Source organism: Vulpes lagopus, chromosome 7 (genome assembly GCF_018345385.1).
Source record: "Vulpes lagopus strain Blue_001 chromosome 7, ASM1834538v1, whole genome shotgun sequence".
In the NCBI taxonomy this organism is placed as follows: Eukaryota; Metazoa; Chordata; class Mammalia; order Carnivora; family Canidae; genus Vulpes; species Vulpes lagopus.
In genome coordinates this window covers 18,168,068-18,181,766 of record NC_054830.1, presented here as the reverse complement: position 1 = coordinate 18,181,766, position 13,699 = coordinate 18,168,068, and the positions used below count along the sequence as shown (strand labels likewise).

The 13,699-nt window shown below is 43.4% G+C and overlaps 1 protein-coding gene across 7 annotated transcripts in view; it reads right to left on the bottom strand.

Annotated features, from left to right (window-relative positions):
- Positions 1 to 3,088: 3,088 nt before the first annotated feature.
- The window catches only part of IHO1 (interactor of HORMAD1 1), a 51,124-nt gene continuing 40,513 nt past the window's right edge, over positions 3,089 to 13,699 (bottom strand). For 6 of the 7 annotated variants that reach the window (XM_041763616.1, XM_041763617.1, XM_041763618.1 and 3 more), the window contains 2 exons: positions 6,450 to 6,553; positions 3,854 to 5,910 (listed from right to left, as the gene is read on the bottom strand). In XM_041763616.1, the coding sequence (XP_041619550.1) occupies positions 4,768 to 5,910; positions 6,450 to 6,553 (1,247 nt within the window). In that variant the 3' untranslated portion in view covers positions 3,854 to 4,767. Of the gene's footprint in view, positions 3,296 to 3,853; positions 5,911 to 6,449; positions 6,554 to 13,699 lie in introns of those variants that run through there. The other variant, XM_041763623.1, reaches the window with a different exon arrangement.

Sequence of the window (13,699 nt, the reverse complement as noted above, 5' to 3'; positions counted from 1 at the left end):
CTGAGGCCTGAGAGCTGAGCAACAATTCTTTCAAAAGGACAATTCAAGGATGGCCATGGGCTGGAAATGTTGCCCCTGCCTTCAGCCTCATCCAGATTGCCATGTTCACATTCCTGGGCATGGCTATCTAGCTACACAGGTCTAGAGTCTGAAATCATGCCAAGTGAGGTCTGGGGGCACTTACGGTTAGTATGCCTCTGCTTCTGTGTGGCTCCAGCCAGTGCAATCAGGCACTGGGGCCTGCCCTCTCATCTCTGGGTCTCTGGGCTCCCCTCAGCCTGTCTCCTGCTCCCCCTCACTGGGGAAATAGGGGAGCCACCTCCTGGCCCACCTGCCCTGCCTCCTTGGACCCTCTACTTCTAATCCCAGGGAAAACTGCAAGGGGGTCAGGAGATGAGGCAGAAGGCAGCAGACAACCTGGGCGCATGTGTCCCTGTGCACCCCAGAATGTGCTGATAAGGAAGCATCACCATCCTCCCACTAGACGAGTTGTGAGCTATTAGTGATCAATGAAATTGAGGAAGAGGATTTGCAAAAGAGGCCTGATTCAGGCCAGTCTCCCTCTTCCTGAATGGCCAGGCTGGGGGCTCATCTGGTACCAGAGTGCCACTGCTAACAGAAGCACAGAACATTTACCATGGCAGTGACCAGTGAATAAGGCATGCAAACAAGGGAGGCCACCGCACCTGATTATAGATCATTATTGAAAAGGCTTTCGTCCCAAGACTGTCTGAGGCTCTGGCAATTTGCTTTCTCCCTGGAGCATGTGGAAGAATGTTAATATTTTAAGTTCTAGCTAAATATTTATAGAGTAGACAAAGTTTTGCTTAGGAAATCTACTTGACGATGGATCCCAGCCCTAGTGGGAAGGACTGTCTGTGCTCGGCTGGCTAGAAGATGCCTGATTTGATGAAGAGTTTTGGCCTAAGGCCTGGTGTGAAAAAATTTTCAAAACTGCTCAATCCTTGTAGGAAGCAACTATCTTTTTAAAGGCAGAAAAGCTATTGTTTTCTGGGTACTTTGGGTAGAGAGGGGTTGCTGGCACCTGGCCTGGGAGAGAAGAGGGCATATGCAGGAGACTCCTCATCAGGAGCCCTTTGGAACTTCTGAGACAAAATGCAAAGGCTTGCCAGAAAGACTGGACTTTGCGATAGAGCTGTTCAAATGATGAGCGAGAAATCCCTGCCCTAGGTATTTGTCAAATGTCTATTAGTGTCAGACATTCTCCTGGATGCTGAGGATACAGCAGGGATGAGGCAGATGCTGCTCTTGCTTTTGAAGTTTATATCCTATCCAGCAAGGCAGATAAAACAGAAGTATGCACATCAGTACACCACTCCAGATGGAGCTGTAGGAGAAAATTAAAACAGGGTAAGGGCATGGGCAGTGAATAGGGCAAGCTCCTATAGAAGAGATCACAAAAGGCCTCTCTGTAGGTGACATTTAAATTGACACTTGAATGTCAAGACAGGTGCTGTGGTTGGCTTTATTCCCCTCCTCCAATGTAGCTGGGGTCATGAACAGGCAGAGGAGCCCCTAGGTGGCTCTCTGGGCCCTAGGTCCACAGACACTTGTCCCCTGACCCCCCCCCCCCCATCTGCCCCTGTGTGGCCACATCTCTGTCAGCATCCAGACAGCCAAAAACGTTGTGTGCTCTGGGAATGTGCCTGAGCTATGTCACGCTCACCAAATCTGGCAAGTACTCAGTAGTTTCAAAAAAAAAAAAAAAAAGTCCTAGGAATAAAATAAGAAACAGAATATCCTTTCTTGATGATTACCAGAGACAGGCAGTGTAATTTTAATTAACCCAGCCTTGTTAGAAGATAAATTTACTGCTCATTCTACAAAAACATCCAGCTCATGGAACACTGAGTCACTCTGATCTTTGACTTCATAACACAAAAAGAAATACTTCTGAAGAAATACAGGATTTCATAACAGCAGAATCAGAACAGAGGGTCCTGCTTTGGCATTTCAAAACTGGACAGAATCTTCAATGAGAAGGCCGCAGTCATAAATATTAATGGAGTTCTCTCGACAGGGTCTCAACTTTGAGTTAAAATGATTAAACTTTTCAACTTAGAGTAATAAGATATTTCCAGATACAAACCCCTGTGGTCCTCAATCTCATGCTAACCATTCAACAGCCACCTGTAGTCAGTGTGAGAAGGGCTAGAAGGAACCCATGGCTTAGCCGGACCCCTTCTTCCCATGCCTCCTTGCACAAGGAGACAAAACCAGTAGGGAGGGCAAGTAGAAGTTGGCAGAGGGCAGGATAAACACATCCAGTGAGGCTCACAGGGAGAAAAGCCAGGGAAGCCTGAGGCAGAGGCCAAGTCTGTACTTCCTTGGCCTTGGAAAGGGCTGCTGCCGTTGCCTGTGGCTCCCAGCTACAGGCCACAGGAGGCCCTTGATCTGGAAACGGGGGTAAGAGCAACTTAGGCTGGTGTCCAGTATCCCTGCAAAGGTGTCGAAGGACAATTAAACTCAGACTTTTGTGGGATACACACCCTTGAAAATAAAGAATGTAAAAATAAAGATCAAGAACCATTGCTTTCTTAATGGTCTACTCAGAGGCCCCATTGTCATTTACTGTACTGCCTTAAAAATGGGCAACAACATGGATGGAACTAGGGGGTATTATGTTAAGCACAATAAGTCAGTCAGGGAAAGATATCATATGATCTCACTCACATACGGAATTTAAGAAACAAAACAGATGTCATAGGGGAAGGGAAGGAAAAATAAGAGGAGACCAGATAGAGAGACAAGCCTTAAGAGACACTTAACTCTAGGAACCAAACTGAAGGTCGCTGGAAGGGAGGAGGTGGGGGGATGGGATAACTGGGTGATGGACATTGAGGAGGCCACAGGATATAATGAGCACCGGGTATTTATGCAACTGATGAGTCACTGAATTTCACCCCTGAAAATAATACAGTATATGTTACCTAAATTGAATTTTTTTAAAGATTTTATTTATTCATAGACACAGAGAGAAAGAGGCAGAGACACAGGCAGAGGGAGAAGCAGGCTCCACGCAGGGAGCCTGACGTTGGACTCGATCCCAGGTCTCCAGGATCACACCCCCGGCTGCAGGTGGCGCCAAACCACTGCGCCACCAGGGCTGCCCCTAAATTGAATTTAAATAAAGAATATATAAAAAAAGAAAAGAAGAAAAGAAAATGGGCAGATTCTGGAAGCCATCCATCCAGTGAGGATTTTTACTTCAAAACAATACAGGAAGAGAATTCAGTCTGAGTAGGGTGTTATTCATAATCATCTTGGGAGGAGCCTATGGAATAAAAAAGAAGGTATGTATCTTATCTATTTGACTTTTTAAAAACTATTTATTCATGAGAGACACAAAGAGAGAGGCAGAGACACAGGCAGAGGGAGAAGCAGGCTCCCTGTATGGGAGCCCGATGAGGGACTCGCTTCCTGGACTCCAGGATCAGGCCCTGAGCTGAAGGCAGATGCTCAACCAATGAGCCACCCAGGCGACCCTCTATTTGATTTTCTTAATTAAGTTGGTGGGAGATCAGTAAATTTAATGAAAAAATATGCTTTTAAGTTTTTTGGGTTTTCTGTGTTTTTTTTTTTTTTTTTTTTTTTTTTTTTTTAAGAGAGCACATGAGCATGAGTGAGGGGAGAGGCAAAGGGAGAAGAGAGAATCTTTTTTTTTTTTTTTTTAAGAGAGCACATGAGCATGAGTGAGGGGAGGGGCAAAGGGAGAAGAGAGAATCTTTTTTTTTTTTTTTTTTTTTGAGAAGAGAGAATCTTAAGCAGGCTCTACACTCAGTGCAGAGCTACATGAAGAGCTTGATCCCAGGATCCTGAGATCATGACCTGAGCTGAAATCAAGAGTCGGATGCCTGAGCCACCCAGGCACCCCCCAAAAAATATGCTTTTAAATGTTTCATATATTTTATTTTTTGTTACAAAAGAAATATATAACAAAAACTCAAAACTGCAAGATAGAAAGCCAAAGTCTCATAATAGGCCCATTGCTCTCCAGAAATATTACTGGACCCTTAGATGCTCTCATTAGCTTGAAGAGTAATTGAAAATAGGATGGGGAAAAACAGGAAGAAGGGCAGAATTGTGCAGCTTGTAGACAGCGCCACTCTGGGCATCTTTTGGGTCCATGTCACCTCTTTTTCATTGGCAGCTTAACATTCTCTGTTTCTCTGTTCACAATAAGGTAGACTTAGTGTATCCTGTAATACTTGCACTGATGAAAAAATGCAAGCACTCTGACAGTAAAACTGAATAAATATCATAATAAAAATATACTGAGGCCTGGAAAGGTATCAGTTATGTGTAGGAAGTACTGTGAAGACCAAAAATGTTGTGTTTGGGAGTCATGCTGCCACAGCAACAGTTCTGTGAGAGCCCTTCTGCCACTCAATAGACAGCCCTCCTTTCATCAAAATCAGCACCTTCCACCTGATGCCCTACACTGAGGCTGCTGCTCCAGCTCATCACCACTGTCTTCACACACTTCATTTCAATAAATAAGGATGCACTTATCTCTTAAACTTGCCATGGGTAGCAGCTGGTATCTAGAATGCCAGATTTGCTCCCCTGGCCTTGCACCCATCCTGCACTGAAACCCCCCCCCCCCGCCCCCCCCAGCAGGGCCTCTGAGCCTGAGGGCTCGTCAGGCTCCAGGGACTTTCTGCCGCTAGCCAGCCCCAGTGTGCTATAATTTGTCTTTCCAGCTGAGACCAATAAACTATCAGCTAAAGTCATTATGTGGGCTGGTCAGAAGCCATCATCACTGCTATCAAAACCCAGGTCATAGAGCATATTCTTCCCTGGCTCCTTGCTCAGAGGGCGCTCTGAACTTCCAAGGTTGAGGTCACTGAACCAACTCATATGGTGGTCCCCGTGGGAACTGTTAGAGAGCAGGCTGTTGTCTAGGGAAGAACACCCACTGAGCTGTAAGATATTCCTTTGCGCTGCTCTCATTGTCTTACAGGGCATGACTGTTCCTGCCAGAACAGGGCTGACTAGCTTTGTGGGGCTCCTGGGGTCCCACAAATGCAGGGGCTGAGCAAGGGGCTCCTGCTGCTCCAGGGGGGACCTTTGTGGGCCAGAAACTGGAGGCTGAGGATATTTAGAAGTGACAGCACAGTTTTTGCTAGGGGTTTGTTCTTGTTTCCTGGCTAGGAGCCTGCCTCTGTGGGATTTCCTGGTCTGCTGTTTCTTGCCTTTCCCCCCTCTTTCCACAGTTTTGCGTTTCTGTGCAGCCCTCAACTTTTGTTCACAAGGGTCACACGGAAACACACCTTGACATTTTTGGCAGGTGTTCTTAATGCAGGTTTCAAAGTTGTTTAAGTCCAGGGGTATAAGCCTTGAGGCTCTTTGGGAAACCCAGTCCCTATCACCAGGAACTTTGCAGCCTGGGAAACCAGAGCCATGGTACTCAGAACTGGTTTTAGTCAGAGTCCGGTTCTCGCAGTTGGTCTGCACTGCCTTGTCCTTTCCTTGCCTGTTTCTTTTGCTGGTTCCAGCTGCCATCAGTGCAGTCTCTTCTTGGAGAGTATCACTTTTTGCTCCCTCACTTTGGACACGAAACTCTCCAGGCTGCGGGGAGCCCATATTCAGATTCCATATGCCAGGGAGGGCCTGAGCCTGCCACATAACTGGTTCTTCAGAAGCATATCTGTCGTGCCTGGTGAAATTGAGACTCTGGGCCAGAGGTGGTGAGGTCTGGGAAGTGCTGTCTTTCACATGCCCCGGTACCCAAGGGACTGAAATCAATCTCTTCAGCTCTGCTAGGACACTGGCCACATTCAGCTGGCCTAGCTGATCACACAGCTGCTGGAAGTCCTTACTCTGCTGGGCAACTAAAACTTCAAGGTGCTTCAGGTCAGATTTCATTTCCAAAAATTCTGCTTGTCTCTAGGGAAAGACGTGAGAAAAGAGTTAGGGACCCTGCAACTCAGAACGCACAATGAAATGTGCAAACTAACCAAAGGATGTGCTAGCAGAACCAAAGCTTGTCCCTTGCTGGGTGCTTTACAGAGGAAGGATGGCAACATTCTGGAGCAGAGCCCCTTGGGTCCACATGATGCCAGGGAACCTTGGAGGAGGAAGTTAGCCTCTACCCTGGTCCATTACCAAGGGACCTATCTGGCTCCTATTCTTGGCTAAAAAAAAATTGCAAATTTAAAGGTGTCTCTCTGGGTCTTAGTGACAAAGCTAAAAACATACTTGAGGGGCAGCCCCGGTGGCGCAGCGGTTTAGCGCCGCCTGCAGCCCGGGGTGTGATCCTGGAGACCCAGGATCGAGTCCCACATCAGGCTCCTTGCATGGAACCTGCTTCTCCCTCTGCCTGTGTCTCTGCACCTCTCTCTTTCTGGGTCTCTCATGAATAAATAAATAAAATCTTAAAAAAAAAAAAACCTTCCTTGAGGATAGAGGTTGGGATCCACACTTACAGCTTCAAATCTCTTCTGTATCTCAGAGATGACCTGCTCCATGTTGCCTTTGTCATGCACTGTTTCCAACACCAGATCACTATGGGCCTGTACAGTCTCTTGCACTAAATACAGAAAAATGACAATTACTTCATGAAGACTATGGCATGCCCCACCCTGCCCATACCATATGATGAAGAGGGAAGAGCTGAAATCTGGCATGGGCCACTTGAGCCTGCTCTGCTAATGTCCAGGATTCTCAGCCCAGATCAACCTTGGTGAGGAGAGCAAGCCAGAGTAGGACGATTCCTCCACTGTCTCTTCTTTCCTTCCTCCCTGAGAATATTCTAGCCAAGGCAGACTCAGTCTCATCAGCCTCCTGGGGACTCTGAAACCTGCTTCCTAGATGACGGCACGAACTTTTTCCTTGGCCTACATTCTTGGTCCTGTCATCAGAGTGATCTCTTCAGAATGTAGATGTGATTATACCTCCTCTGAAACCTGCACTGTAACTTTCAATAGCACCCCGCTGGCCATTGGATGAAGTCCAAATCTTTACATTGGCCATGAAGACCCAGGCTCACTTTCCCCTTACCCTCTCTATCCAGCTCCACATCTCTGAGGTCTTTCTTTCTTTTTTTTTTTTTTTAAAAGATTTTATTTATTTATTCATGAGAGACAGAGTGAGAGGCAGAAACAGGCAGAGGGAGAAGCAGGCTCCAGGCAGGGAGCCTGACCTGGGACTCGATTTAGCGCTGAGCCACCCGGGCTGCCCTGAGGTCTGTTTTCTATGCAATCTCTCTCACCATTGGCCTTGTACATGCTCTTCCCTTGGCTTGGAGTATTTATACTTCTATCCCAGTCAACTCTACCCATTCCCTTCAACCACTACCTCTGTGCAATTAATTCATTTTTTGTTAAAGATTTTATTTGAGAGAGAGAGCATGAGTGGGAATGGTAGAGGGAGAAGCAGACTCTGAGCTGGGAACCTGATGTGGGGCTCAATCCCAGCACTCCAGGATCATGACCTGAACCTAAGGCAGACGCTTAACCTACTGAGCCACTCAGGTGCCCCTCAGTGCAACTAATTTCTTTTCTTCCTTCTGCTCTCAGCAATCACCTCCTTTGAAAATAGCCATTTCCTGGCAGGCTTGGGGGCTCCTTTTCTCTGGTGTTGGCACGACGTGTGTGCTCTATTATCACTTATCACCCACCATTTATTTATCCTCTATTTACACTTGGGCTGTAATGAACTTGGTGACTTGACTGACTTGCTAACCACTCAGGACTGATACTGATTCCTCTCTTTGGCATAGAGTATTTTACACACACACACACACACACACACACACACACACACTAACACATTGTGTTGCAATCAATCATTGCCATCCTGTTGTTAAATGGCAGGCCATGTGAAGATGCTTCTTACATTTATTTAGCAAATACTTGATGAGTATCTGCTATATGCTATAAGCTATTATAAGTTCACATACATCTTAAATGCATAAGAAGTATAATTTACAGATAATCAGGAATAACACACCAGATATTCCTTTTATCTTCTCATAACTGAAAGGGTGTTTCAAGATTCTTGACAAAATTTTTTAAAGATTTTATTTTTATTTATTCATGAGACACATACACACACATAGAGAGAGGCAGAGACACAAGCAGAGGGAGAAGCAGGCTCCATGCAGGGAGCCTGACATGGGACTCGACCCCAGGACTCCAGGATCACGCCCTGGGCTGAAGGCGGCACTAAATTGCTGAGCCACCTGGGCTGCCCAACAAAATTTTTTCATTTTAGGTGGGTAAAAAACAATTTGGCAACAAGAGAGTGTTTAGCTCTTCACAATAAATGGAAGGAAAACCAGAGTGACGTCTGGTGCTTGAAAAGACAGGATAATAATCTCAAATTTAGTCTTACTTGAAAACTTGCCTTAGTCTGATAGGTGCTTTGGTTAGTTCCCCGTATTCTAACTATTCTGTCGCTTTTGTCTTCTCCTATTAGCTAAGGGCAGGAATATAGCATATGCTATCTGATAAAGTTCAAGTGATTTACCTCAGCGTTCCTCTTTAAAATAAAACATAAGGGCACTTGGATGGCTCAGTGGTTGAGTGTCTGCCTTTGGTTCAGGTCATGATTCCAGGGTCCTAGGATCGAGTCCCATGTCAGGCTCCCTGCATGGAGCCTGCTTCTCCCTCTGCCTATGTCTCTCTGCCTCTCTCTCATGAATAAATAAATAAAATATTTAAAAACCAAAAACAAAACATAATCCCCCTCCTAAAAGGAGTCTTACATTTCAGATTTAATATATTAACATAAATTCTAGATAGATTAACAATTTTACTATAAGTAAACCATAAAGTAAGAAGGAAAAATGGGGGAAATTGTAACTTTGTAAGGAAAGGCATTTCTAAACAAGACATAAAACCCAGAAAACATTAAAAAAAAAAAAGATGAGTGAGTTATGTATCATTGTTAAATTAATTCCTGGGTAGTTTATCTTCTGTGTTAGATTTATAAATGGCATCTTTTTTTCCCATTACATTTTTGTTAATTTCTGCCACCTTACTAAATTATCTTACATTTTGTGGCACTTTTCCAGTTGGTTCTCAGAATATCAAAGGAAAACATGAGGCTCAAAAATCTCTATAAAGGGAAAAAGTCAGGAGTACCCAGACAACATACAGAATCTAGAAGCAAAATGGCATCAAACATCTCATTAACCAAACTAAAACTAGAAGACAATGGAGCCATCCCTTAGAAATTCTGAGGACAAAGCATTTCCCACTAGGATTCTAGACCCATGTGGAGATAGAAAACATTTTCAAACATGCAGTGTAAGTTAGCTCTCATACACTCTTTCTCAGAAAGCTACTGGAAGATGTGTATGACGAAACACAAGTATAAACTAAAGTCCAGGAGACAAAGGGATCCAAGACTGGGGATGAAAAACAGAGGATCCTTAGAATGACAATGAAGAGAAGTCCTAAGCCTGGGACCTCAGGAGTTATCTGCCCGGGGTTAGAGCTAGAAGATGGAGCTCCAGGCAGGACATCTCTAATTAGAAAAGGAAACAGAAAGAATTCCTGATGTGTTTGAATGTATTATTTGTAGATTTACAGTTTAAGAATTATCAGAGAACTGTGCTAGGAATATGGAAACAATCTTGAACAAAACTGTGTACTACATACATGAATTTTTGCAGTTTTGAAAGGAAAAAAATAAACATGTACATAAATAAATGAAAATTGTACTAAGTGCTATGATAGGGATTATAATAAAAAGAACAGAGTGGGGGCACCTATTTCAGATAAGGTCATTGGAGATGAAGACATTTAAGGTGAGGGACACCTGGGTGGCTCAGTGGTTGAGCATCTGCCTTCAGCTCAGGTCATGATCCTCGGGTCCTAGGATTGAGTCCCATATCTCCCTCTGCCTATGTCTCTGCCTCTCTCTGTGTGTCTCTCATGAATAAATAAATAAAATCTAAAAAAAAAAAAGGACATTTAAGGTGAAACCAGAAGGATTAAAAGGAGCTAGCCCTGCAAAGATTAGGGGAAGGTTATTGAGAAAAAAGAGGACAGCAAGTGTAAAGTTCTGAGGCAAGAAAGAGCCTGGTAGGACTATAAACAGACAAACCAGTGTAGTCTTGCAAAAATAGCAATAAGAAATGGTAAATTTCATGTTATGTTTATTTTACCACAATAAAAAAAGAATTTTCTAGAAGGCAAATTTTCTCCTATTACCCAATACAAAGTTAAATTCCATATGTCAACCAATTAGAAAAAGGCTGTTTACTTATGTTTCAAGTACTAGATTCCTATTCCTAAATTTAGTCAAATATTTTTCCAGACATCCTTGTGGATATTTGTAGTAGAAAGCAAATGTAATTATCCTATCCTAGATGAATTCCTAAATAGCAATGTTTCTTAGCAACAGTGAACATTACCAACCACAAAAGCAGAGAATGAAGAAGGCAAGCAAAGTGTTCAGTTTCAGAGTGAGTACTCAGAAAGCATCTATCTGTGGTCCCACAAAGTCTTTCCTTGTCCCCTTGGAAACATATGTTTGGGATCTTTACTTTCACAGGAGCATTTTTTTTTAAAGATTTATTTATTTTATTTATTCATGATAGAGACAGAGAGAGAGAGAGACAGAGGCAGAGGCAGAGACACACAGGCAGAGGGAGAAGCAGGCTCCATGCCGGGAGCCCAAAGCGGGACTCAATCCTGGGTCTCCAGGATCAGGCCCTGGGCCAAAGGCAGGCGCCAAACCAAGGATCCCCTCACAGGAGCTTTTATATCAAGCTCATTACTTCTGGGATCCCTGGGTGGCGCAGTGGTTTAGCGTCTGCCTTTGGCCCAGGGCACGATCCTGGAGACCCGGAATCCCACGTCGGGTTCCCGGTGCATGGAGCCTGCTTCTCCCTCTGCCTGTGTCTTTGCCTCTCTCTCTCTCTCTCTCTCTCTCTCTGTGTGACTATCATAAATAAATAAAAATTGAAAAAAAATTTTTTTAAATAAATAAAATAAAATAAAAAAAGCTCATTACTTCCAAAATCTATCCCTTTTTTTTTCTTTTAAAAAGTTTAAGAAAATAACTCAAACCTAGAACAGTATAAAAAAATATGCAATGAAAAATGACAGATTCGCTCCCATGCAAACCTTGGTTCACTTCCTGGAATTTAACATTACAAGCAGTTCCTAGAATTTTGTGTTGATACATTGGTACATGTGCATATCTATGTGTATAGATTATAGATCATGTGTGTGTGTGTAAGTGTATGGGTGTTATTTAGAAAAGGACTCATTTCATTTTTGCTTTAGCAATAAACATCAGGTATTTTTAACTATTTTGTAAAAATGCCATTTAAAATCCATTTCCATATCCTGGACAGTATCTCTGTTTTCTTTGAAGATGATTTTTTTAATTCATTTCTATTTTTGTGATTTGACAAGCCTCAGATTCTACACTTTTCCACTGATGGCCAGTGGTTTTCCTTTTATGTACTCTGTAATTTTGCTCTCCTTGCCATGCTGATGACAGCCTGAGGAAAGGTCTGGGAGCCTCCATGTATAAGAAGCATCTCCCATTTTCTTCAGGATGCCCTTCCTAATTTTCACTGACTGGTCATACTCCTCCACAAAATGTACCCCGGAGTAAATTATGTGCACACAAGCAGCACCTTGCTGTTATTATTTAACGATGGACAGATATTTCCATTTTAACATGGTTCATAAAGATAGACCTCATTCTTTTTTTTTTATTTAAGATTTTATTTATTTGAGAGAAGGAGAGAGTTGGGGAGGTGGGGAGCAGAGTGAGAGGGACAAGCAGACTCTGTGCTGAGCTCAGAGCCTGATACAAAGTTGGTTCCCAGGACTCTGAAATCATGACCTGAGCTGGTCAGATGCTTAGACTACTGAGCCATTCAGGTGCCCTAGACCTCATTCTTCTTGGTGATTATACGTGCCTTGCTTAGAAAAGCATTTCTTGACTCCAAAATTATAAAAATGTTGCCCATTGTTTTCTTTTTCTTTTTCTTTTTTTTTTTAAAGATTTTATTTATTCATGAGAGACACAGAGAGAGAGGCAGAGACACAGGCAGAGGGAGGAGCAGGCTCCACGCAGGGAGCCTGACATGGGACTCAATCCCGAGTCTCCAGGATCACGCCTTGGGCTGAAGGCGGTGCTAAACTGCTGAGCCACAGGGGCTGTCTGCCCATTATTTTCTTATACTTATTTATATTACTTAATCACTACATTTACTATATTGATTCATATGGAATTTATGTATAAAGTTATCTATTTTCCAAAGAAGATATTTTCTGATCTTCTTTCTTTTTTTATTTTTTAAAGTAGGCTCCACACCCAGCATGGAGCCCAATGCAGAGCTTGAACTCCTAACCCTGAGATCAAGAGTTGAATGTTTAGCCAACTGAGCCACCAGCACTCTGATTTTCAATAGCAGCCCCTCCTTTTTATTTTCCTATTGATCATATATTTTTTAAAGATTTTATTAATTTACTCATGACAGACACAGAGATAGGCAGCGACATAGGCAGAGGGAGATACGGGACTCAGTCCCAGGACCCCAGGATCATGACCTGAGCCATGACCTGAGCATCTGCTCAACCACTGAGCCACCCAAGTGCCCCAATCATATTTTTCAATCCCTATTAGGTGCTACTGCTTTTTTACTAATTAGCCCACCCAAACTTAAATTAGGATGTGGATGACCTTGGTAATTTATTCTATTATTCTAGTCTTCAGTCCTCAACTGAAGAACAAGAGGAGCTGGATTAAATGGCTTTAGGGAACCAGTGTTCCCTCTGGTTGAACAGACTGACTAGGGAAAGATTTCATGACCTCTGTTCTGTGAAGGTACCAATTACATTGTAGCACAAGAGAGCACTTTCACACAGTATCTTTCCCTTTCCCTTATGAGCCACAGTAAATGCGTATTGAAGGCTGCAGGATGTACTGGCTGACAAATTCAGTGTTTCAGGCCAGCTAGACTGGGCCAGACCATGTGAAGATAGAGGATTTGTTTGGTTCCTCTTTCAATGACTAACTTCCTGATCACTACATACCAAGAAAAGGAATGACTTTGGACAGGCTATTTATGCCATTTTCAAGAATGATCTGGCTTTCTAGGGGTGCCTGGGTGGCTCAGTTGGTCAAGTATCCAACTCTTGATTTTACCTCAGGTCATGATCTCAGGGTGATAGAATCAAGCCCTGCGTCAAGTTCTGCACTGACCACAAAATCTGCTGGAGATTCTCTCTCCCTTTCTCTCTGCCCCATCCCGCACACTGCCACTTGAGCTCCATACATACATACATACATACATACATAAAATCTTTTTTTAAAAAAGGAATGATCTAAAAAAATAAAAAATAAAAAAAAAATAAAAAATAAAAAAATAAAAAAGGAATGATCTGGCTTTGTAATTAATATGATGCCACAGTGTCTGTTACTGTTTGCCCTATCAACGTGGCTCCTTCTCCTGAGTCTTACCCTCTAAAAAGGAACCATCAGGATGAAGGATCAGGATCCCTATGCCTACTATAAGCCAGACCCAGTTCTAGTCCTCACTCTGTCTTGATCTTGTATTGGGAGTTTGGGCACTTCCATTCCCTAGTCTGGGCTAAGAATGTCACACTTATGCCGCAATCCTCCTTTTTGTACTTCACTTAGTTTTAAATGAAGAAAACAAAAAGTGGGCAGCCCGGGTGGCTCAGCAGTTTAGTGCCGCCTT